At 36.9% G+C, this 23,961-nt stretch overlaps 2 protein-coding genes across 2 annotated transcripts; both read left to right on the top strand.

Annotated features, from left to right (window-relative positions):
* Window positions 1-780: 780 nt before the first annotated feature.
* Window positions 781-4,559, top strand: LOC122020802. The gene is made up of 2 exons (XM_042578830.1): window positions 781-1,632; window positions 4,125-4,559. The coding sequence occupies exons 1-2, from the start codon at window positions 946-948 to the stop codon at window positions 4,254-4,256; spliced, it is 819 nt and encodes a 272-aa protein (XP_042434764.1). The 5' UTR covers window positions 781-945; the 3' UTR covers window positions 4,257-4,559.
* A 16,626-nt stretch (window positions 4,560-21,185) lies between these two features.
* On the top strand, window positions 21,186-22,892 carry LOC122020793 (venom phosphodiesterase 2-like). Its single transcript, XM_042578819.1, has one exon. It carries the CDS (start codon window positions 21,246-21,248, stop codon window positions 22,722-22,724), a length of 1,479 nt encoding a protein of 492 aa, XP_042434753.1. The 5' UTR covers window positions 21,186-21,245; the 3' UTR covers window positions 22,725-22,892.
* Window positions 22,893-23,961: the final 1,069 nt, after the last annotated feature.

The raw sequence follows: 23,961 nt of genomic DNA, 5'->3' as shown, positions 1-23,961 counted from the left end.
CTTAAATAGCATAACTCGAACAAAAATAACTGCATATCGTACTCGGTTCGGGTTGCCCGAGTTATTCATGGAATACAGTAAATGGAGGATACAAGTGGGTCCCAGGTGGAGCCCACGGCAGTTTAACTTGGATTAAAAAAATTGACCGGGTAGTTTCTTATGTTTATAGTTAAAAGATTCGGATCATTTGGATAATAAAAAATAAATATTATATAGGAAAAATAATAATAAAAAAATAAAAATATGATAAATTATAGATTGAATATTTAAATTTAATAAAATAATTATTCTATCCTAAATTTTAAATTTTAATAAGGAATACCTCTTATAAAAAAAATATTTTTTTTTATAGAACTGCTAAATTTTATAAAATTCAAATTAAACCCTATAATTTGCAAGCAAATTAATTTTACTAAAATTAAACCCTTTGATTCTTTTCCCATAGTGGAAAAGTTTCAATAGTTTTACTTCATTAAAATTTCATATAAAAGAGAAACATAATTCATGATGATTTTAAAGTTAAAATCAACCATTTCAAAATTAACAAATGAAAAAATAAAATAACACATATAATAATTTTTATTCATAAAATTATACTATATAAAAAAAATAATACAGACATCTTTTTAACTCATAAAATTATATAATATACCTAAATAAATAATGTATATATTTTTTTATTTATAAAATTCTGTTATATATACCCATCTTCCTTTATTAAAATAAATAAATATATATAAAAAAAATCTTTACCCTTTCTCTTCTTGAATAATTTTTCATTATCGATTTCTTCCCCTTCTTCGTCCGCGCTTTAGCAATCCAGTTTACTACGGACAGGAACAAACGACGTGGATCCACTCGGGCCTCGACCTTTCTCTTTGGGTTTACAGAGCTCGCCCACTCCATCACTCTCGCCCGACTGACCATTTCCGTTGGTTCGCCTCCATGGGAGGGCACGATGAATTTTACGACTGGGAGATTCTCCTCTGCTCTGAGGCCGGAGAGGATTCAAAGTCTTTTCAAGCTTCTTCAGAAGACAACTTCGAGGACGGTGCCATCAAATTCGACTACTTCGCGTTGAATTCCGGTAAGTACGACCACAAAGAGGCTGATGGGAGCACCCATGCGGAGGAGGCGCAGGCCGATTCAGATAACCCTAGCTGGGTCGACCCTGAATCCGATTCTGGATTCGTCGGCCTGACCAAGGGAGGGATGGGTTTTTCGAGGATCAGGATGGATGGATTTAAACGATCTCCTTTTGGTAGCGAAAAGGGGAGTGTCGATGTCAACGAGGGTGGTGGGAAGGATCTGGGCGTTGAGGGGATTAGGGAGATTGAGGCGAGAAGAATGGTGAACAACGATTCCGGTGAACTTGTAAAGATCCGTGATTCGTCAACGGAATTGGACAGCCAAAATAATTGTTTGAATAAGGCTAGTGGGGGAGAGAGGAGAGAGACGGTTTGGTGGAAGTTCCCCTTTCAGCTTTTAAAGTTCTGTGCTTTGAAGGCGAAGCCAGTTTGGTCGATCTCTATAGCTGCGGCCATTTTGGGGTTTATGATGCTTGGAAAGAGGTTGTATAGTATGAAAGAGAAATCTAGAAGTGTTCCTTTCAGGATCATCCTGGACGAGAAGGTGAAACCTTTTTCTATTTATTTCCTTCTTTAGTGAATCACTTTTCAGTCTATGTTTATCCTCTGAGCATGTTTCTGTATTGTATTAATTGGTTTTGATTGTTTGATCGATTAGAAAGTTAGTCTTTCTATGCTTAATATTCAAAATGAGACAATTGATAATCGACATAGTTTTACTAAAGAAGATGCAGTCTTGTATCCGAATATATGAAGTCAGGCTTGTGATTGATTATCTATTGCAGTGCTGTCCTTTCTGTGATAACTTGGAATGTTTATCTCATATGATCTTGTGTGAATTATTTGTTGAGTAAATCTTGAGAAATTGGTGACTGTCATGTAATTTTGTTAGTCTAGCAACTGGGAAATTAATATCATGTTGGCTGTATCCCCAAAAAAACACCTGTTACATGTACATATAGACTCGCAACAAACATTCTAAATCTATAATACCAACGTGGGATAAACTCTCCAACACTACAACTCTATTGACTTAATACCTTCAACCCATGTTTGAAGATGGACCTGTATGTTCAGCTTGCAAAAAAACTAGACTAGTTCTAACAGAATAATTGACATAACCATGATGAAATAGAAAAACATAATACCTGCACGTAGGCAAAATAAAGCTATGATTGAATGCACAAACTTCAATTGTAGGGGAAATCAAGCTATGATGGAATACACAAACTACAATTGTTTGACCTCAGTCTGGCTTACTCATCAAGAGAGGCTGAAGAGGGAGATAGAGTGCTCTTCTCCTCGCCACCCATATGTGGGCAACATGCAGCGAACATAGAAATAGGAAAAGGGAAAAAACAAATTAACAACAGACTTAGGATCGACACAATGCATACAACAATCCACGGAGATATCAGTGGGGAATGAAAGTGGCAAGAAAGCTGAAAAGCAAGACTGGAATAAGTCATTGCTGGAGAGAAGCAAAAAAGAAGTTGATGTTGGGAAGATGAAGCAGGAAGTTGCTACAGGGAAGAAGTAGCAAGTAGTTGTTGTGTGGGAAGAAGTACATCAAAGGCTCCAGTTTATCGTGAATGAGCTGTGGGCATCATTGCAAGCTAGAAGAAGCGCAAAGAGGATTTGCTGCTTCTGTAACAAAAATTACTTTCGACGGAAGAGGAGCGCTCATGGATTTGAAGGATGGTAGTTGGCAATAACAGGTCTCTCACAACGGGTTGTGCCATGGTGAAGGCTCGGGCGAGGTCACCAGTCACCTTTCCAGTGAGATGCCATATTAAGGAAAGCAGGAGTGCTCCACAAAGAAGGCTGGATGTCAGCAGTTATGCAAAGAAGACTCATTGAAGAATGGCTGTGAAGGGTGTTTGCATCATGAAGTGCTGTTTGTGCTTCAACTCCCTGTCCTACAGTGTCGGACTACCAGTCTATAATTTAGAGAAGAGAAGACGAGTTAAATTTGTTCAATTCCTGGGAACAAAGGGCAGTTGGTGGTGGCATCCCCGAGGGTAAGAGGAACCTTCAATAGAGGCATGCCAAGAGCAGAAATCAAAGAGCATGATGGAAGGCAGTAGCCGAAGTTGGTGGCCTCCCCTTTGGGTTAATATTGTCTTTTAGAAGCAAACATTAGAAAATGGGGTCTCTCTGATATATTGTAGAAATTGAGAAATTAATATTGTATTAATTGTATTCCCAAAAGACACCTATGACGTGGATACATTGACTCATAACAAACATCCTAAACCTAAAACGTTAGTCTGGGATTCAGCCGGATACGGTGCTAATCTTGTTGACCTAATACCTCTAACAGCTTGTTTTATATTCTGAAGTCCATCGATCTTATTTGGTTGCTCAAGATTGTATATAGTGGATTGATGTTGCTAGAAACTTTGTCATCTTTACTTATCTAGTGCTTCAAGAAGGTCACATATGCTGTAGCAAGATTCAAAATCTTATTATCCTTTTCAATTTTTTATTTAAATCCAATAATCTATATGTAACCTTTGTATTCCCTCTAGACGATACATGTATGAGATTTTCAATCATCGATAGGTAAATAATTTCATATAGGTTCTCTCAAAACAAATTTGACCATTCCATCCTCCTATTTGAGGGACAATTTTCTTGTTCACCTTATGCAGTTGTATTAGTAGAGGAATTTTACCATCAGCAAGGTTTCAGTTTTAGGTAATCTATAGCTGCTTTACAACTTTTTTGTTAGACTTCTGTCTTTTTTCAATCTGTTTCTGCTTTACAACCTTTAGAGGGTCGTATTACATGAATGAAATATATAAGGAAGAGAAAGGAAAGGATTACAAGAATGTACATAAATAATGAATCTCTGCGTAATTTTGTACGACTTTTTCTTCTTTCCCTCATAAATTCCCTTAGTGGCCCAGATAATGGATACTTCTACGAGGTTATTTGCACGTCTTCTTTGGCTGCAGAAAGCGTCCATGTAATGTGGTGATCTTTAATAATTCCTAACATTTTTCATTTTTCATTTTTCTTATTCATCTACAGAAAGCATCTCAGTTGAAGATCCATGCAGCTCGTCTGAATGAAGCTTTCTCTGTTGTGAGACGTGGCCCTATCATAAGCCCTTCGCTAGCTGCTGCTAGATTGGACCCATGGTCTGTGGTAAGCATTCAGTGAGATGAATCTGATCCATGGACAGGTGGTTAATTGGATCACTATATGACGATCCGGTTACATTGTTGTCAATATGCATACACTATACAATAAAGGTTGGAAAGTAGCTGTTGTTATGGAAATATATGCATATTCTGTAAGTTATGCTGGCATGTTTCAACTAGGCATTATTGTGTATCGTCAGAGATGGTCTCCATTTTGAGATCACTCATCAAGTTAGCAACGGTGGTCCTGTGTATATCTGAAGTTGGAATGTTTCATCCAGATATTTCAAGAATGTAAGCTAAATTACCTCCTGCACGCAAATGAGATAGTGTACCACCGTTGTGCATTTGCATTATTTATAGAGTATCAGTTTACCCCTGTGCATTTGGCACTTCTGTACACTGATAATCTATGATTCCAGTTCGAAAAATAATTTCAGTGCTTGAGCAATTCTAGCATTGAGCTACCAACAACTCTCTTCTATTAAGGGGATTCATTATAAAATTAGTCGAATTCAGTTCATTTATTATTATTTAAATATAAATATTTTGATGCTAATTTTCTTGGACAAAAATAAGGGGACATTTTTGTTTGCCAAATCTATTTAATATATTTATCTAGTAACAATTATGATTTCTTATAAAGTGAATTCACGTTATTAATTTGATCCGTTCATTTAACACTGCTATAGTTGTTATAGTAACTATTAAATCATAATTTTTACCATATAAATTCGAACTACTCATTTAATATTTAAATTGTAGTAGTCACTATCGGTTAAAAATTAAATAGAAAATAATAGTTAAAAATTAAATAGAAAATAATACTAGGACTGAGCAGTAATTGAGGCCAGTTGAAGAATTCATACGGGTGAATAATGAAGTGAGGTGCCTTTTTATATATAAAAAATAAAATAAAATGCCTCTCAGATGATTTGAGAAAAATGACGTCGATTTGATTTTTACCCCATTTTCTTCTTATTAATTAAGCACCACCAATAACTTAGAAATGATACCAGCTGAACAATATATTTAATTTAGACCGTGGGAAAAAATGACGACGCGGCCTCATCTTGGCAGCGTGACGGGATCCATAACAAGACAAAAACACGGTGGAGTTGATATAAAAATAAAAGTAAATAAAGAAGTTTATGTAGCACTGGTGGTGGCGAACGTCGAACGGTACTCCTCATGTGTTAAAAAAGTGATTCGTTCCTCATGGTCAAGACATAAAAAAAATCATGCTCGGTCATGTCAAATTTTAATCCCAAAATTTTATATGATAATATTTTATATTTTAATGATCACATCGTTGAACGGTACTCATGTAATTATTGGGCGATAACAACCTGCCACGTGGGTGGGTGGCCAGTGCCTGTCCTGCTGTCAGTTACCTGCCACCAGGTTTGCTCCACGTGAACCATGAACTGACATAGCCATGCCGTAGCTGACATCTTTCATCATCATCTCCGGCCGGGTCTCTCCGGCCATGTCTCATCGTGTCCATTGAGAGAGACGGACATCAATAAAAAGTATGAGCAAAGTAAGTGAAAATTTCAATTTAATCAATTTAATTTCAATCGTAAGTAAATACAAATTTTAATTTTGATTTGTATAGGTACAAATTAAAATCAACAAGTAAAGTATGAGCAAGTATATCGATGACTGTCCTTACATGTGTTTATTATTTGGATAGATATATATAATAAAAAGTGCATTTATTATTTTCTTTTAAAGAGACCCTAACCTATTTTCAATTATTCCTATTCAAATTAATATATTTCAATTAATCATTAAAAAATTCTTTAATTACTCAGTTAATTATTAGAGCGCCCTCAAATTTGGATCCGATCCAGAAAAAGAGTATACCATTGAGATTGTTCAGTTTTAACTTTATGAAAATCCAACCAAATTCAACAATTCCACTAAAAGAATTATTAGGGGGTAAATAATTACTCGAATTTAATGATTAGCTCCATGTATATTAAATAACATTCAAGTAATGAAGCTGGAGTCCTGTCATGATTAATTTCTTTCGAGTGGTGCGGTGGTTAAAATATAGGATATTGTTATATAAGGACTAATGATTAGTAGACATCCGTGATTTACCTCTTCTATGTTGTCCTAGGGACGAATAAGTGGAGACGTTGGGACAAGTGAATCGCCTTTGCCATATGGAGTCCAGCCATGATTATTTTCTCAGGACGATGAGGTGGTTAAGATATTAGGTATTACTACATGAAGTCTTGGGTCAAAACTCGATGTGTCTAAACATTCCTTCCCTCATATTTTGACCATCTATACTAATAACTAGTAGTCACATATAATTTATCTCCTCCGTATTAATTTAGAGATATATTGACGGAAACACTCAGAACAAGCGAATCATTTTTTACCTCATAAAATCCAGCCATAATTGAGATAATGAATTAAGAAAATATGTCCCACATGGAGTCAGCCATAATTAAGATAGTGAATTTAGAGAATCTGTACCCACACCTCACGAAGAAGCATGAGTATTTCTTCAACTCACCAGCATTCCTTGAATTATCTAACCGCTAGGATTAGAAAAGTTTATTATAGCAAAAACAAAAAAAAATCATTAATTGATTAATTGGGAAGGTGATAGTCACAAAAAGCCACGCCACTGCTTTTTCAAAATGAATGTCCAAATCACTTGACCAGTAGTTTAGTGCTGCAATGTGGTTGGCAGAAGCAGGAAAAGAAGGAACGATGCCTTTTTGTTCAATTCTCATATTATATTATTCTTGATAGCTTTCCAGTTTATTCTTTTATATATTTTGGTGTGTCAGGTTAACCTACAACAGAACTCCCTAATACCGAGCTGAATTTTATTCCATTAAAACAAAAAGGCTTTTTGTGATTATTTCTTGAGCAAATTATCAGAATACAAGCCAAAAATGTAGCCCCGTCTCAAATTTTTAATGCAAGGTTTTTAAAAGGCTTATAAAATAAAAAAGCTCAACAAAAAACATGAATGATGATGGAGGTGAGGTTTGGGATTTTTTAATTCAAGAAGAGCAGATTTGGTGTCCCTGTTATGACAACGAACAGTGCTTGGTTTTTAATTCAGTTTTTATTTCTGTTATCAGGAGATGATCCAGATGAAGTTTAAGCTAGACTCAAGCATTGGGCCCAAGCAATAGCGTGCACTATCAGATTATGCAACTGAGGAAGATTCCATCTTTTTTCTGCTTTTTATGGTTATCTGAAGCACTCACCATCGAATTGGAAGTCCTGTGAACTTGCCGGAGAGAAAGAGAGAGAGCTGTCAAAATCACAAAAGAAAATGGCACAGAAGTGGCAAAGACTGAGACGGGGAGCAGAACTGGTAATTGAGATGATTGTAAGGTTTGATCCCCAGACCAACAACATATTTGACTGCATGCTGTTTCCATGAAAAGAACAAATTTGTGTATGATATTAATGCATTAGATGAGAATAAAAAATCTCCTCGTTCCCATTTTGTAAGAGAGAGCACTGTAAAAGAGTATTCAATAAGTCATGACCGGATCCACTCAAATTTGTATTAGACACATTAATTAAAGGATTTGACTTTTTCTTTATTAATCTTTCAAATAACTCAGCATCATATCACTTTTATAAATGGTATACCTCATAGACAAATAATAATATCAAAAGTTTATTTTGTAACCTCTTCTCGGCTTCTCGCTCGTTTAATTATATTAACATAGGATCAGAGTCATATCCTTTACTCTCAAGCTCATAGTGTTAAGTCATACCTCTTTCTCTTTTTCTCTTCCCTCAACTCCTGGAGGCTGAGAATTAAACAACAATCTTCCTTTCTTTCACGAATTCATGAAAGAAAGGATGAACTCTTCTTCCACTGCCACCGCCCAACAAGAGGATCTCCTCCTTTTCGTGCACCGTCGGCGATCTGCAACCACCAGCCCACCTTTGGACTTCCTAGTTGTTGTCCTTCCTTGCGTTGGCCAACATAGTAATATTGTAGCTCCGCCAATCCTTATTGTGCTCCAAGCCTAGCATCGCCGACCCTTGCTGTAGGCACGTTGCACTTCCTCCATCAAGGCCGCACTAAATCTGTCGCCGCCTATTCTCTCCCTCTCCACATCTCCCACTCTGACGCTGCCCTTTTCACCAGCGTAGCTCCTTGAGTTCCTCCACGCTACCTATTTTACCAGATAAGTATCGACTCCCAGATACTTATTTTATCAGATAAGTATCTCTCTTCTTTTCTATTTCCTTGTCATCTTTTTATGCTCTTTTTTATTCTTTCTTTCTTTCTTCATTCACACATAAAGAAAGAAAATCACCTTTACCAGGATTCAAATTTTTCCAAAATCTAGATTTTCTAACAAAAAAAAAAAAAAATCCAGATTTTCTTCCTTTTTATGCTCTTGTCCTTTATCAAGATATTGATTTTAAAAATGACTTCACATTGCTCTTTCCTTGCTTTTTGTTCCTAACAACTCTTTCATTTTATATATAATGTCAGAATTTTCATCACTATCATTCACCACACAAATAAATTTTGTGATACAACTCTCTTCTTTATCCTTGAACGTCATATCTTATTTACCTATCAAACTTAATAATGATAATTACATGATCTACTTTGTGTTCATGATCTACTTGGAGTTGTTGATGGTACTTCTCTTAAACCACAAGAAGATGATTCAAACTATGTTATATGGAGCAAGAAGAATCAACTAATTATGACATGGTTGATTGCAACGATTAGTGAGCTTATACTTCCTACAATTGTTGGGCTTGTTAGCTCACACCAAATATGAGAAGCTCTTGCTTAAACCTTTGCTTCACATTCTCAAGCATATGTTCTTCAACTTCGCATGCAATTACTATTGGTGCAATGAGGAGACAAGTCTATCAATGAATATATGAAATCAATCAAGACAATTGCTAATAATTTAACTGCAATTGACTATCCAATTTTAGATCGAGATTTACTAATGCATATTCTTGCAGGTCTGGGACCTCAATATGATAGCTTATTCCTAGCGTGACTACTCGCATAAATCAAGTGTCACTCGATACTTTTTATGGCTTGCTCTCTTCGCATGAGATACTTCTACAATTACAATCTCAAAAGATCTCAGATTCTCTTGCTCTTTTAGCACATACGACTTACAAAAGTGATAGTGCTACGCATCAGCAACCAAATCAAGGAAATCAAAATAGAAGAAATAGAGGACGAGGACAAGGTTGAGGATAAGGACAAGGTCGAGGATGAGGACGTTGTTAGATCTATCTCAAGAATGGCCACTTTACTCATCAATATTATTAGAGTTTTGATTCAAATTTTCTGGAAGGTTTTGCATCCTCAACTCAAGCATCAACCTCAACTCCATCATCTCAACCAGGAACATTCTCTCTTGCAAGCAATTCTTATATACTTATGGCAAATTCTTCAATCTTAGGATGACATCTAAATTTTGGAGCAACTCATCATGTTATACCAGATTATGACATTCTTACAGAAGCATCCTCCTATCATAGTTTTGACATAGTACAAGTAGACAACAGTTCAGGTTTACAAATTGCTCACCTTGGAAACATATTTTTTCATTCTTCTAGTCAACTCTTTTCCATGCGTAATACATTTCATGTTCCATCCATACTAAAAATTTACTCTCAGTTCATCAATTTACTTTTAATAATAATGTATTTTTTGAATTTCACCTTCATAATTATCTTGTGAAGGATCCCACAACTAGCACCACACTGCTTAGAGGAGAAATTAGAGATGGTCTTTATTACCTTCAATTGTTGGTGCAATTTCCAGTAGGTCAAGGTTGACCTAGTTGACCAAGCGTAAACCTTGGTCATGGTTTCGATGTTTGACAATACAGAAAGACATGTAGACATGGACAATGTAGGTGCAGTTGTCCATGCGGAGAGATACTGATCAGGGTCTGATCAGGTTGAATGAAGAAGAGTCAAGTAGGTCAACGTTGACCGGATACTTGACTGGAAAGTCCTGTGAAAGCGGTGGTGAATCCAGAAGCAAGTGATTGCCCAAAGCTGGAGCGCCTTGCCCTTTGCAGCAGCGAGACCTTTGGGGATCCTGAGATCATTTGTATTGCCTCCAAGTGCATGGCTTTGAGGAAGCTGTGCATCAAAGGCTGTCCTGTGTCTGATCAGGGAATGGAAGCCCTTGCAGAGGGTTGCCCAAAGTTGGTGAAAGTGAAAGTGAAGAAGTGTCATGGAGTGACATCAAGATGTGCAGACTGGTTGATGCAATGCAGAGATGGGATGCTGGCAGTTAATTTGGATGTCACTGGATCAGCTGAACATCAAGAATCCATCGGCGAGAATGGAGTTCTTGAGAATAGTGAGCACTTGATTGGTCATGTTGGAGCTGTTTGTCTTTTGCCATCAAGAGTGAAGCCAGAGTGGAAAGTCACAGTGAAGGAGGAAATCAGATGGGTCAGGTGGTCGAAAAGTCCAAGGGAGCTTGGCACGGGAAAAGTCCAAGCATGGAGACTTGGCACGGGAAAAGACCAAGTTGGAGACTTAGCACGGAGAAGTCCAAGTTGGAGACTTGGCACCGAAAGTCGGAGAGGGCTCGGTAGCTCGTTCTCCGGACTAGGTCGAGAGGGCTCGTAGCTCGTTCTCGGACCTGACGAAGTCGGAGAGGGCTCGGAGCTCGTTCTCCGGACTAGGTCAGAGAGACCGATCCAGCGATACGCCTGAGTATCTGATCGGTTTGGTGACTGATCAGATAACAAACAGAAGGGTTCTGTAAGTCATCTGATCGGTTTGGAGACCGATCAGCAGGGAGTCTGATCAGACTGGGGCCTGATCGGTCCAGAACTATCAGAGGTGCCCTGGACCGATCAGGCTTCAGCCTGATCGGTCCAGAACTATCCGTTGGCTCACAACGGTCTTCTGTCTTCTGCTGTCTTCTGGCTTCTTCTTCGCAGGTGGATGCAGGTATAAAAGAGGCTGAGGGTTTCTACAGATAAAAACTTCTTCATCTCCGAAGCTTCTGCTTCTTCTTGTTCCTGCCTTTTCTTCTTGCTGCTGCAAGTTCTTCTGCGAGCTTTGCTGAGCTCTTCGTTCCTGAAGTTTTTTGTGAGCTTTCACTCGGCTGGGACCAACTGAACAGTTGCTGTTGCTGTTGTGGTTGGATCCGAGAAGCTGCTGCTTCATCCAGTCGAAGAGAAGGCAAGTAAGCGAAGGTGTTTCATACATTTATATTGTATTTTGCTTCTTGCTGCTTTCTACTCCTGTATTGCTTTTGCAAAACATTGTGGTGAGGTTTCTCCACCCAGAAGGAGTTCTTATTAGCCGGTTTTTCGGGGACTCATCCACCGACGGATTTATAGACTTCGTCCACCTTACAGACACGCCGAGGAGTAGGAGTTTCATCTCCGAACCCTACTCCTCGTTACATCGTCTAGTTCGAGTTTGAGGTTTGATCTTTCCTTTTTGCGTTTCTATTTAGTTATTTCCGCTGCGCTAACCCTAATCGTAGGAAGAAACGAGCAATTTGGGGTCGACTATTCACACCCTCCTCTCTAGCCGCGACCATCGATCCTAACATCAACTTGTATCCGTCAAAGCTCTAATTGGAGAACGCACAAATAAAACCTCTTGACATATATGACTTGGTCATCCATCTCTACATCTCATTGAAGGAATCATTAATCAGTTTGACTTATCGACTTCTTTGTTATCCTCATCTCATTCTTGTGAAGCATGTTTGAAAGTAAAAAGTCACAAATTACCCTTTGTTTCATCTTCTCATATGTCTAGTTTTCCTTTAGAAATAATTCACTTTGATGTTTGAGGCCCTACTCCTATTTTGTCAAATCAAAGTTTTATTTATTATGTGATTTTTATTGATGACTTTAGCAAGTTTACTTAGGTATTTCTCATGAAATAAAAATTTGATCTTTTTTATATCTTTTGTCAATTCCAAAGACACGTAGAACATTAATTTGACCATAAAATACTCTCTCTCCACTCTGATTGGGGTCGAGAATATCAAGCGCTTCATTGTCATCTAGACTCTTCGAGTATCCTTCATCGAGTCTCATGTCTTCACACTCCCAAAAAAAATGACTTCGTTGAGAGGAAACATTGTCATATAATTGAAACTGTCTTAGCTCTTCTTAATTATGAATCAATTCCACTTAAATTTTGGGATGACGCAGTTCAAACTGTAGTTTATCTTATTAATCGTGTACCTGCTTCCTTACTTCAACATAAATATCCCATGGGAAAACTCCATAATCAGCCTCCCAACTGCACCTTTGTACGCATCTTTGGTTGTGCATGTTATCCATGGCTACGACCCAACTCTAAACATAAACTAAATCATCGTTCTCAACAATGTATTTTCCTTGGTAATAGTAATTTGTATCATGAGTACCGTTGTCTACATATAATGACGGGGTGCATATATATATATCTCAGCATGTTATTTTTGATGAATCTCTATTCCTTTTGCAACCACAACAACAACTCTATCTTCAAATGATGGTACGTTCTTGATACCAACTAATATCTCATCTAAAGTACCACAGGTTGCTCATCCAATTAGACACACTGGAGATACACGAGAAGATGATATCCTAGGTCTTACTCCAGATCTCTCTACAAACTCTCCTAGATTATCATAATGACCCCAAGTGGTTACTCCATTAAGAGTAAGACATACTGATAATATCAAAAGGAACAATACTATGAAACCTATTCTGTGTCCAATCTCGAAAACCTCACCAACTATAGATAATTTGCTCTCTAACTCTAGATCATCAAATAATACAAGTCCGTCATTAGAATCACTATGTTAGCATACTTTCTCGTCACCATCAACAAGTGATTCAAATAATGATCCTCCTTGTCGTATGCTTCCCTTAAGTGACATATATGCACGATGCCCACCAATAACAACTCAAACATCCCCTTCCACGAGCTCTAGTGGTCTCTTCAAAGTTTATTGAACCAACTTGTTTTACACAAGCAAATAAGGATCCAAATTGGCATAGTACAGAATTTGATGCACTTATTCGCTATGAAACATGGAGCCTAATTCCGTGTACTCCCTCCATGAATGTTGGGGCTCTAAATGAGTATTTCGGCTTAAGAATTGAGTTGATGGTTCTCTTGAATGACACAAAACTTGACTTATAGCCAAAGGATTTAGTCAACAACCAAGTATTAACTTCAATAACACTTTCAACCCATTCATCAAAATTATATTTGTGAGACTATTGTTATCAATAGCTGTTAGTTCTAATTATCCTACACATCAATTAGATATTTCAAATACATTTCTTCATGGTCATCTTGAGGAAACTGTATGTATAGAGCAATCACTTGGTTCAATCATCCACAATTTCATCTCATATTTGTCAATTCAAGAAATTCTTATATGGTCTTCAATAAGCTCCTCACGTATGATTTCATCGATTATCTAATTGGTTATAAGCTCAAGGATTTTCTGGTTTAAAAATTGACTCGTCTCAATTTCATAAATATAATGATGGATCTATGATATTTTTTTTCTTATTTATGTGGATGACATCCTAATAACTTGCAATGATCACAAGGGTATTATAACTTTATTAAGTCTTCTCAATCAAGAATTTTCTACTCGAGATTTGGGCAATGCTCATTTTTTTTCTGGGTATTGAACTTATCCCACATGATGAAGGTTGTCTCCTCTCTTAGCGTAAATACATCATTAGGCTTCTTCAAAGAGTAAAAATGGATGGAGCACGTCCGGTCTTCATACCAATTACTATTACTAACTTCTCTGCACCTTCTCCTGCTATATCTAATCCCCAGATTTATCGAAGCATTGTTAGAGCTTTATAATATGTCACTTTCACATGACCTGATATTACCTTTATGGTAGATCGTGTTTGTCAGTTCATGCATTCTCCCACTGAACAAAACTAGGAAGGTGTGAAAAAAATACTTCGATATCTCAAAAGTACTATTCTACATGGTCTTCTTTTATATCGTTAATCATCTCGAGATTTACATGCATATAGTGATGCAGATTGGGCAAGTTCTTCTGAAGACAGATGCTCTATTAGTGGATATGCAATATTCTTGAACAATATCTTATCTCATGGAATTTAAAAAAAAACAATCTACGTTATCTCGTTCAAGCACTGCTTAGGCTAAATATAAAGCTATAGCAAATACAACATTTGAAATTATTTGGCTTCAATCACTTCTCTCTGAACTTCATTTTGTGTCAAGTATTGCACCAAAAATTTGGTGTGATAATATTGGTGCAACATATCTCACAATAAATATAATCTTTCATGCTCACACAAAACATGTGGAAATTGATTTTTATTTTATTTGCGAATGTGTGGCGACTCAATAATATCGATTTCTTATGTTTCTACAAAAGATCAAATTACTGATATCTTTACTAAATCATTATCCAAGCAACGTTTTAATGGGCTAGCAAGCAAACTCAACGTCAAAAACCTCCCATTAAAATTATCGGGGGGATAAAAGAGAATTATTCAATAAGCCATCGACCGGATAAACTTAAATTTGTATTAGACACATTAATTAATAGATTAGACCTTTTCTTCATTAATCTTTCAATTGCCGAAGCATCTTATCACCTTTATAAATTGTATACCTCATAGACAAATAATAATATCAAAATATTTATTTTTGTTATCGCCTCTCTCAAAAAGGGAAAGGAAGAGCACTAATCATCGTTTTTCTTCACTCACCATGCATGCTTGCAAATAAAAGAAAAATAGTATGAACTGCTCTAGTAGAGTTTTATTGGGGGGTTTTGAGGCATTGATTGAGATGGTATGATATTTGTCATAATATGTTGATCCATGGTATGACCAAAACTTGCACCCGCTATGGAGTCTCACCCCCATAATGTGGCAAAAGGTAAAGTGTTCACTCCAGTGCCTTTATCAGTCTGTCCTAAGACCAACACGAAGGAGATAAATCACGGTGATTGAGAAAGTAAGTATATGGGATGGAGACATGTAATGTGTTCTCCAATTGAGTCAAGCAGTCATCACAACCAACCTCATAGTGTGGTTGCTCGGTCAAGTCGATCGCATGTGTACGCACATTGTCCAAGTTGTTACAACTGTCTGTTAGTGTATGCACTTATGTGCCAAGACACTCCTTATATATTTTATGGATAATTATTTCATAAAGTCATATATTTATTATTAAGTATTTACTTTTCTATACATATATGATTAATGATAAAGTCCCACAGATTAATACGTATATTAATATGAAAATAGTCCTTGATCGGATAAATATCTAGAGGGAATATGGATATCTAGATTAACGTTGAGTATGACTAGGTTGAGATAGACTAAGGGATGTATATGCAAGTTGTACTTGGGGGTGCCTTGAGCTTAGAGGTACACTGAACATGACCCAGTTAAGAGAAGACCATATATTAAGCATCATTAGTCATTTCTATTATGAATGAGTGTAACTAATCTTTTGACTTGAGACCTTCATTTATTTTATGCATGGAGTTATGTGCTTTGACACCGTTAAAAATAGTCTTTAATCAGATTATGATTAATATGATAGTTGGGTATATGGCAAAACATAGAGAGAATAGTGTTGAGTTAATAAAGGAGTCATCGTTCTCTTGGATTAGGAGTTAATATCCTGGTTGTTTGATAGAGATATTAGTGATTCAAAATCTATAGGCATGGAAGGAATGATTTATCATTCAAAAAGAGTCTATTATATCTTGAAAATCAAGTAAAATAATTAATTTAATAATAATGCATAATGTACCGAATTAATTGTGATATAAGTTTAGATGAAGAGATTGAATTACATAGTAATCGGTTCATGGTGGTTCTTGGATTAGGAAGTTTTGGAAATATTTTGTAAAATATTTTTCAAAAAGCAAAATAGTTTTGGAAATATTTCAGAATATTTCAGAAGTGATTTTTAACCATTTGCAAAGTAAGTTTTAGTAAGGTTTCAAAAGAATTTTTAAACCAGCACTTTACAAAAATTTTAAAATAAAACTTTTTTTAACGTAGTTTTTAAATATCCTTCCCCTAAACCCAATATTACTTTGAAAATAATATTCATCTATAAATTTTCCTTCAATGTCTAACCTTTAGTTACTAATTAACTAACAGAAGATAGCAATTTTTACTTTGTTAGTTAAGTTAAATACTAATGTTCAGTTAGAAATTTACTGAAAAAAGACTACTTAACTTGATCAATGTACTGTTATATTTTTCATCCAGACTTATGTTGATGCACTGATATAAGTATTTGAAGTCTAAACAAAAGGCCTACGCATCTTATGTCATTCTATGTTTTTTGAATACACAATCAAGATAGACCTAGTGTGTTTATGAAATGTTCATTATCTAGATATATAGGATCATGCTTTCTAGGGATTTATTCTAGACTAAGGCCAAAATAAATTTTAAAATACTAGGGAATTGAGAATTTTTAGAAAACATAAGTAATGAAATTTCCTAGAATTTATAAATCATTTGAAAATTTATTTGATAATAAAAGTCCTAGCCTTTTGAATGTCAATTTTGTGAACATTATTTGATCGCCGATCATGTGTCGAGAGCAACCACTATCCAATATCCATTTAAATTCTTATAAAGAGTAAGAGTAAAAAAGTTTAGCTCAAGTATTAACCTAACTTTATTTATTTTGATTTTAATTTTAACTTAAGTTTGAATTTTAATTTGATTTTAATTTTTAAGTTAAATTTAAATTTAGGTTTAATTTTAAAGTTTAATTTAACTTTATTCATTTTAATTTAATTTAACTTAATTTTAATTTAATTTAATTTAACTAATTCTTATTTATCTCACCCGATTTACATTTTCAAATAAAGGTATCTTATCATTTTGTGAGATGATTAAGTTGGATTTGTACGGGTTGATTTAACTTATATTAAATTCAAGTTTAGCTTTGGGTTAATTAAATATACATTCTTTGAATAAATTTCTAGGCTATAGTGAGTCACATGAACATAATTAGAGTAACCACGTACTTTAAGTTTTTAAATATTCATGCCTAAAGAACTTAGTATAAAACTTTAGTCTAACCAACTAGGATTAGTAAGGGGTAGTTTCGGTTGGTTTCACTAAGTCAAATGCACCAGGTCGAAGTCATATCTTCCTAGACATATATAGACAACACTTTCCTAACTTACTATCATCCCAAACTTCTTTAATACTATTTGTCAAGTTAAATTTTGTCCCTAATTATTTTAGTCCTTATTATCCTTAATGGGTAAGGTTTATGTTTTGAGGTGCCAACTAATTTGAAGCCTCCCCTTGAATCATAGATTTTCCTTTAAAGTTTTAGGTTTGTGTCAATTTGTTTTATAGTTATAATAAACTTGATTACAAGTTGAGTTTAGATTAATTTCATATGTATTTAATTTAAGTTTAGTTTTTGATTGATTTGATTTGATTTTATTTTTTAGGTTTTAATTTAGCTTAGAAGGTTTAATTTTTTAGATTAAGATTGTGTTATTTGGTTTATTTTGATTTGATTTTAGGTAATGTATTTTATTTTTCGGTACATAGTATTGATTGAGTTCTACTTGCTTAGTTAGACAAGCTTTCAGAACTCAAGCTTTGGGTTATTTTTTGTTTTGGTTTATAAGCGATACAAATATTTTATTTGTTGAGCTAGACTTATATCCAAGTCTGGATTTATTGTATACAGCTTGTTGTGATCAAAGTATCATGTAGAGATATTTCGATCTTATTGTGAATTTTTCTAAAGGTTCTTTTAGTTCAATTACTCATTTTTCAATTTAAATTTTTTCTCCTCAAATTTTAGGACTTGAGTTGGAATTCTAGATTGAACTGGTTCAGCTGCTGGATTTGTTTTAAGTTGTTCTTTTAGGTTTTGATTTTCTTTAAGAAGTTGATTAATTTGAGTATATGATTTTCCTAACTTTTTGTTCAAGAATGCAATGATTTTAAAAAAGCTGGCAGTTAGGTTAGAATTTACCTCGTTGAGACCTTCTGAAACGAGTACAGACTTATGGCTTGACTCATATTCTGACTCGTCGTCTTCGTAGCTTTGCTTTTTGATTTCAGTCCGGATGCCATCAGCGCAAGGTAGTTCTTTTGCTTTGGTTCTTCAGCATCCGATTCTTCGGAGAATGATTCATTCCAAGTTGCTTTTAATACCTTCTTTCTTCTGGTAGTCTAGGTTTGCCTTCTTTCAGCTTCAGATACTCGTGCTTGTAGTGTCTCTTTTTGTTGCACTCATAGCAGATGACGCTTGATTTATTTAACTTGATCATCTTCTAAATATCCTTTTTGATGAAGTCCTTCTTTCTTTTGGTAAACATCTTTCTTAACATGTTTACCAGTTGTTTTTCTTTATCGGAGTCTGGGTCAAACTTAGATTCTGGCTCAGGCTTGTTCTTATCCTTGACTTCTTTTGAGGGACATGTAAGAAGTGCAACACATTTCTCGGATCTTTTGGAGTTAGTTTGCTCATGGAGTTCGAGTTCACAAAAGAGTTCCTTTAATTTTAATTTAGATAATTTTTTTGAAATCTTAAAGGCATCAACTATAGATGCCCATAATTCGCTTCGAAGAAAGGAATTTAATACGTTCCTGATTATATTCCGATTTTTCATCTGGTGACTGATTAAGTAAAGTTCATTGAGGATGTCCTTGATCTTCGCGTGTAGTTGGCTCACTGCTTCTCCTTCCAACATTTTAATGTTAAACAACTTATTTAGAAGCAGGTCTCATTTAATTACCTTAGCGTCGTCGTTGGTTCTTTCATGTAATTTGATGAGCTTGTCCCATAGCTCCTTTGCGTTCTTATATGCGCCGACAATGTTGAGTTCTTCTTTCGTGAGCCAGATCGTGTTCAATGCCTTTAAGTTAATCTGGATCTTTTTCTTATCTTCTAGATTTCATCTTTCTGGGTCGAGGGGTACTTTAATTGCTTCATCTACTGGCACCCTGTATCTTCGTCGAATGGTGAACCACTGCTCGATGTCAGTCTTAGGTAGACCTTTATTCTCTTCTTCCAATACAAAAAATTATTTCTATTGAACAGAGGAGGACGAGCACAGAACTGGAAGCCTGGAACTAAGACAAGGGGTGTGAACCGAGAATATGTAAGATATACTAGTGAAATTTCTAAGAGTAAGGAAGTAGGGATGACAACTTCACCCGAATCCGATGGATAATCCGACATCCGACCCGAATGGAGGAGGATATGGAGGACATTTTTATACCCGATTATAGTAAATGGGTATTCGGGTATGGGTATTTCGGGTATGGGTATGGAGGCGGATGTGGTAAAATCCTACCCATACCCTACCCGATATCCGATATATATATATATAGCCTCATTTTTTTATTGAGAAATAAAAACTTTAGCCCGCTTTCCATCTTAGAAAAAATGATTTACTTTGTCTCTTTTTTCGGTCATCAACACGTATCTTATCTTCTTTTCTACGGAAAATATTCACCTGATTGAAGGAGCGCGAGACGAGGAAGAGCTGACAAGTACATTGAGATAATTTTTTTTTTTAAAAAATGAGAATGGTAGGGAGTAATAGGATGATGGGTAGGATATGGATACCCGAAAATCCGACGGGTATGAGGATGGGTATGAAAGTTAAATACCCGATGGGTATGGGGATGGGTATGAGTATAGATATAATAAATAGGTATGAATATGGAGGATATGAAATTCTATCTAAATTCTACCCATTGCCATCCCTATAAGGAAGTGCTTCTCCATACCCTATGACCCTTGCCTCTGCCACGGCAGAGAGGTGATATCTAGATTGAGTTGAAGATGATAATGGTAGACAAACATATATAGGAGATAATCAAACATGTTTAAATATTTCCGAATATCATGTTTAGATTTTGATAAGGATCTGGTCATGTGAGTGTCATGAAAAACGATGTAAAAAATTTGATTACTCGTGGGATATAAAAATTTATTTAGTTAAATGTTGATCAATAGTTAAATTTACTTTGATGGTATGAATATTTATTTATATTAATGTTAATTATATGATAGTTTTTATTGAAAATTTAATTATTTTTAATTAGTTAAAATGTGTTGTTGTTTCTTCTAGAGTAATATATAAATAAGAAATATAAAAAAACATATAATATAAATTTAATGATAAATTTAAAAATAAACTTAAATAGATTTGTAAAAAGAATATAAAAATTATACTCATTACCTTATTTGAGATATAATAATAATGAATTTAAAATTAATATTATTTTATCAAATAAAAAAATTATAATTTATCTTTAAAATATAATATTTTAATTTCAAAATTATCAACAGCCTTTTACAAATAAAATTTGATATTTTTAAGACGAAAAAATTGTTCAAAGACAGACATCCCTTTTTTGCAACGCACTCGCAAATCCAAAGTTACAGGGTCACCCACCTGTCATCCGTCTCGATATATATATATCACATTCAGATAGTGAGATCCACTGATCAAGTGTGGGTCTCATCATCTCAATGTGAGAAGTGCAGACGCTACGGGTAGGACCTACTGATAAGTGTGATTTTCACCCTTCCAATGTAAGAAGTTAAAAGTTAAGAGTACTCTCTGTACAGATAGAATCTAATTAACCACCATCAACACATGCGAAGCACTCTTTTACAATTCTGCATTCGTCGTTTTAAGAACTGAAGTTCTCGTCTCTTTCCTTCTCCCTTTGGAGTATAAAGCACACAGTGTAAAACAGAACAGAACAGAACAGAACAGAACAGATGGCATTATTATTATAAATGTAAAAGGAAATTAATTGGCATTTCTCATTTCAGAAAATTAATTAATTGGTTTTCATCTCTGCTCTTTGGCAATGTCTCACTCATTTGACTTCTAAGAGCTGCATTTCTCTTCTCTTTCCTTCGCCTGGGATAATAAAGCACACAGCGCAGAACAGAGGAGAGAGTAGATGGCATTATTATTAAAGGAGCAACCTTTGGATATTCTACGATGGGTTGTGTTCCTTTGTCAATATCGACTCCTCCCTCTCCTGCACAGCCCACAGGAGTTGAATATGATCCTTCCAACCAGACCGCCGCTCTTCTCTCCGCCGTCGCTTCCCATTCCTCTTCGGGCCTCCGCCGATCTCACACCACCTACCTCGTCCCTGCCTTCGTGGTCGTCACCTGCGCCTCCGTGGCTGTCGCGGCCGCTTTCGCCTTCCTCTTATTGCCCTCCTCCTCCCCCGCTGCTGCAGACCAAGATTCCGCCTCTGATCTGTCTCACGCCGCGCGGCCACTCGCCAAGCTCTCCCGCCCCGTCGTTCTACTCGTATCCTCCGACGGCTTCCGCTACGGTTACCAGTTCAAGACCGACGCGCCCAACATCCGCCGCCTGATCGCCAATGGCACCGAGGCGGCGCCCGGGCTCATATCGGTCTTTCCCACCCTCACCTTCCCAAATCACTACTCCATCGTCACCGGCCTCTACCCGCCCTACCACGGCATCATCAACAATCACTTCATCGACCCGATCTCTGGCGCCTCCTTCACGATGAAGAGCAACGAACCGGAGTGGTGGCTCGGGGAGCCGCTCTGGGAGACTGTCGTCGACCACGGGTTCCACGCCGCCACCTTCTTCTGGCCCGGATCCCAAGTCAAAAAGGGGCGTTGGGATTGCCCTCCCAGCTTCTGCAGGCATTACGACGGCTCGGTGCCGTTCGAGCATCGCGTGGACACCATCTTGAGTTACTTCGATCTCCAAAGCTATGAGATACCCGTGTTCATGACCCTTTACTTCGAGGACCCAGATAAGCAAGGGCACAAGGTCGGTGCGGACGATCCAGAGATCACTGCTGCAGTGACTCGAATCGACGACATGATCGGGAGATTGATCGTCGGCCTGGAGAAAAGGGGGATCTTCGAGGACGTGACTATAATCTTGTTAGGTGATCATGGAATGGTGGGAACTTGTGATAAAAAACTGATCTTTCTTGATGCTCTGTCTCCGTGGATCAAAATTCCCCGAGACTGGGTCGAGTCCACTAGTCCTTTGTTGGCAATTCGCCCGACTGCCGGCGTGGCGCCGTCGGAAGTGGTGGCGAAGATGAACGAGGCACTGAGTTCAGGAAAGGTGGAACACGGAAATTATTTAAAGATGTACCTGAAAGAGGATTTGCCAGAGAGGCTCCATTACTCGGCGAGCTACAGGATTCCACCCATAATTGGATTGCTGGCGGAAGGCTACAAGGTGGAACTGGAGAAGACGAAAGACTGCGAGTGCGGTGGCGCTCATGGCTATGACAACGCATTATTCTCGATGAGGACAATTTTTATTGCGCACGGTCCTCAGTTTGTAAGGGGAAGGAAGATTCCATCTTTTGAGAATATAGAGATTTACAATGTGATCACCTCCATTCTGAAGCTGAAGGGTGCTCCCAACAATGGATCGGAATCGTTTCCGAGCACTATTCTTCTCGCAAATGCTTGAATGTGATTAATGTACTAGGAAATATGCAATGAGCTTCCATAAGCAGCAACGTCATCACTCACCGACCTTACCAAGAGAGTGAACGTTAAAAGGGATATAGTACTTTATCGATCTCGTCGTTTTCAATTCTTTTACTCAATGCATTGTAAGTTATCACTGTTTCTGATTTGGGATTGGGATTCAGTAGTCCCCATTGTCGAAATTTCCAACACAAACATGAACGATCCTTATCATAGAAACCATCTTACTCGGATTTATGTTCTCACCTAGTAACCACCAGTTTCAAGTAAGGCCAGATAACTGATAATTAGTTCACTTCATCAGATATCAAGATTGTTTTGTATAATAAGGCCTCATCTCCAGTTTCATTTTTTTTAATAAGATCTGTAAAGATCCAGGAAAGTCATAGCTGACCTCATGGTTCATGTTTCACTTCCTTCACACACATGGAACCCATTGTGCACGGTGCAGATTATAAAAATTGGGTGATCTGCCACCAGGTTATTTAAAACTTGATATGGACAGTTCGACGACAGTTTATCTACACAAAAAGACTAAAATCTAATGGGAATAACATGAATTCATAACTACCAGACAGTTTGACGACTGTTCTCTACACCATATAAGGGAGATTCTCTTAATTATTCGACTGTGCTGGATGGCTGGTCGATGAAAGATGTCGGCTAAGGCATGTGTTCACGCGGGGCACGCCTGGTGGTGAGTAACTCACAGCGGGACAATCATCCGGAATCTATCCACTGACCATCCTAGTAAACCGAAAAGTATTCTTGGATGTATATTCAAACGGTAAAATTTTTTAGGCTCATTTTTCACCTGATACGGTGCGTAGTGGCGGGACCTAGAAGAAGGGAGGAGAAGAGTTAAGGCTATGTAGCGGTTAAAAGACAAGGTGATGCAGTAGTCAAGAGTCAAGATGATGTGGCAGTCAATAGTCGAGATGACTTGGCGGTCAAAAATCAATCATAGGAGGTGGTCAAGAGTCAGGTATATGTGGTAGTCAAAGGTCGAGCAGACCTGTCAATCAAGGGGTCAAGGTAGCGGAAAGACAAAGGACGACGACAGGTGAAGCTCAGGGACAGGCGTTGCAGGGGACATCAGCTCAGGAGAATGGGTTTGCTGAAAATGCGAGTCAAGGAATACAGGTCGAGATCAGCAGAGCTGTTCAGAGACAGATCGATCTACAGGCCTGCGTTCGAAGGCTTGGAGCACAAGTCAC

This window comes from Zingiber officinale, chromosome 1A (genome assembly GCF_018446385.1).
Source record: "Zingiber officinale cultivar Zhangliang chromosome 1A, Zo_v1.1, whole genome shotgun sequence".
Taxonomy (NCBI): domain Eukaryota; kingdom Viridiplantae; phylum Streptophyta; class Magnoliopsida; order Zingiberales; family Zingiberaceae; genus Zingiber; species Zingiber officinale.
The sequence above is the reverse complement of the archived record's forward strand: the minus strand, read 5'-3'. Positions and strand labels throughout refer to the sequence as shown.

Coding starts and splice junctions, on each gene's coding strand:
- LOC122020802 (XM_042578830.1), top strand. CDS start 946: ATGGGAGGGCACGATGAATTTTACGACTGGGAGATTCTCCTCTGCTCT. Junction 1,633..4,124: donor GGATCATCCTGGACGAGAAG/GTGAAACCTTTT, acceptor ATTCATCTACAG/AAAGCATCTCAGTTGAAGAT.
- LOC122020793 (XM_042578819.1), top strand. CDS start 21,246: ATGGGTTGTGTTCCTTTGTCAATATCGACTCCTCCCTCTCCTGCACAG.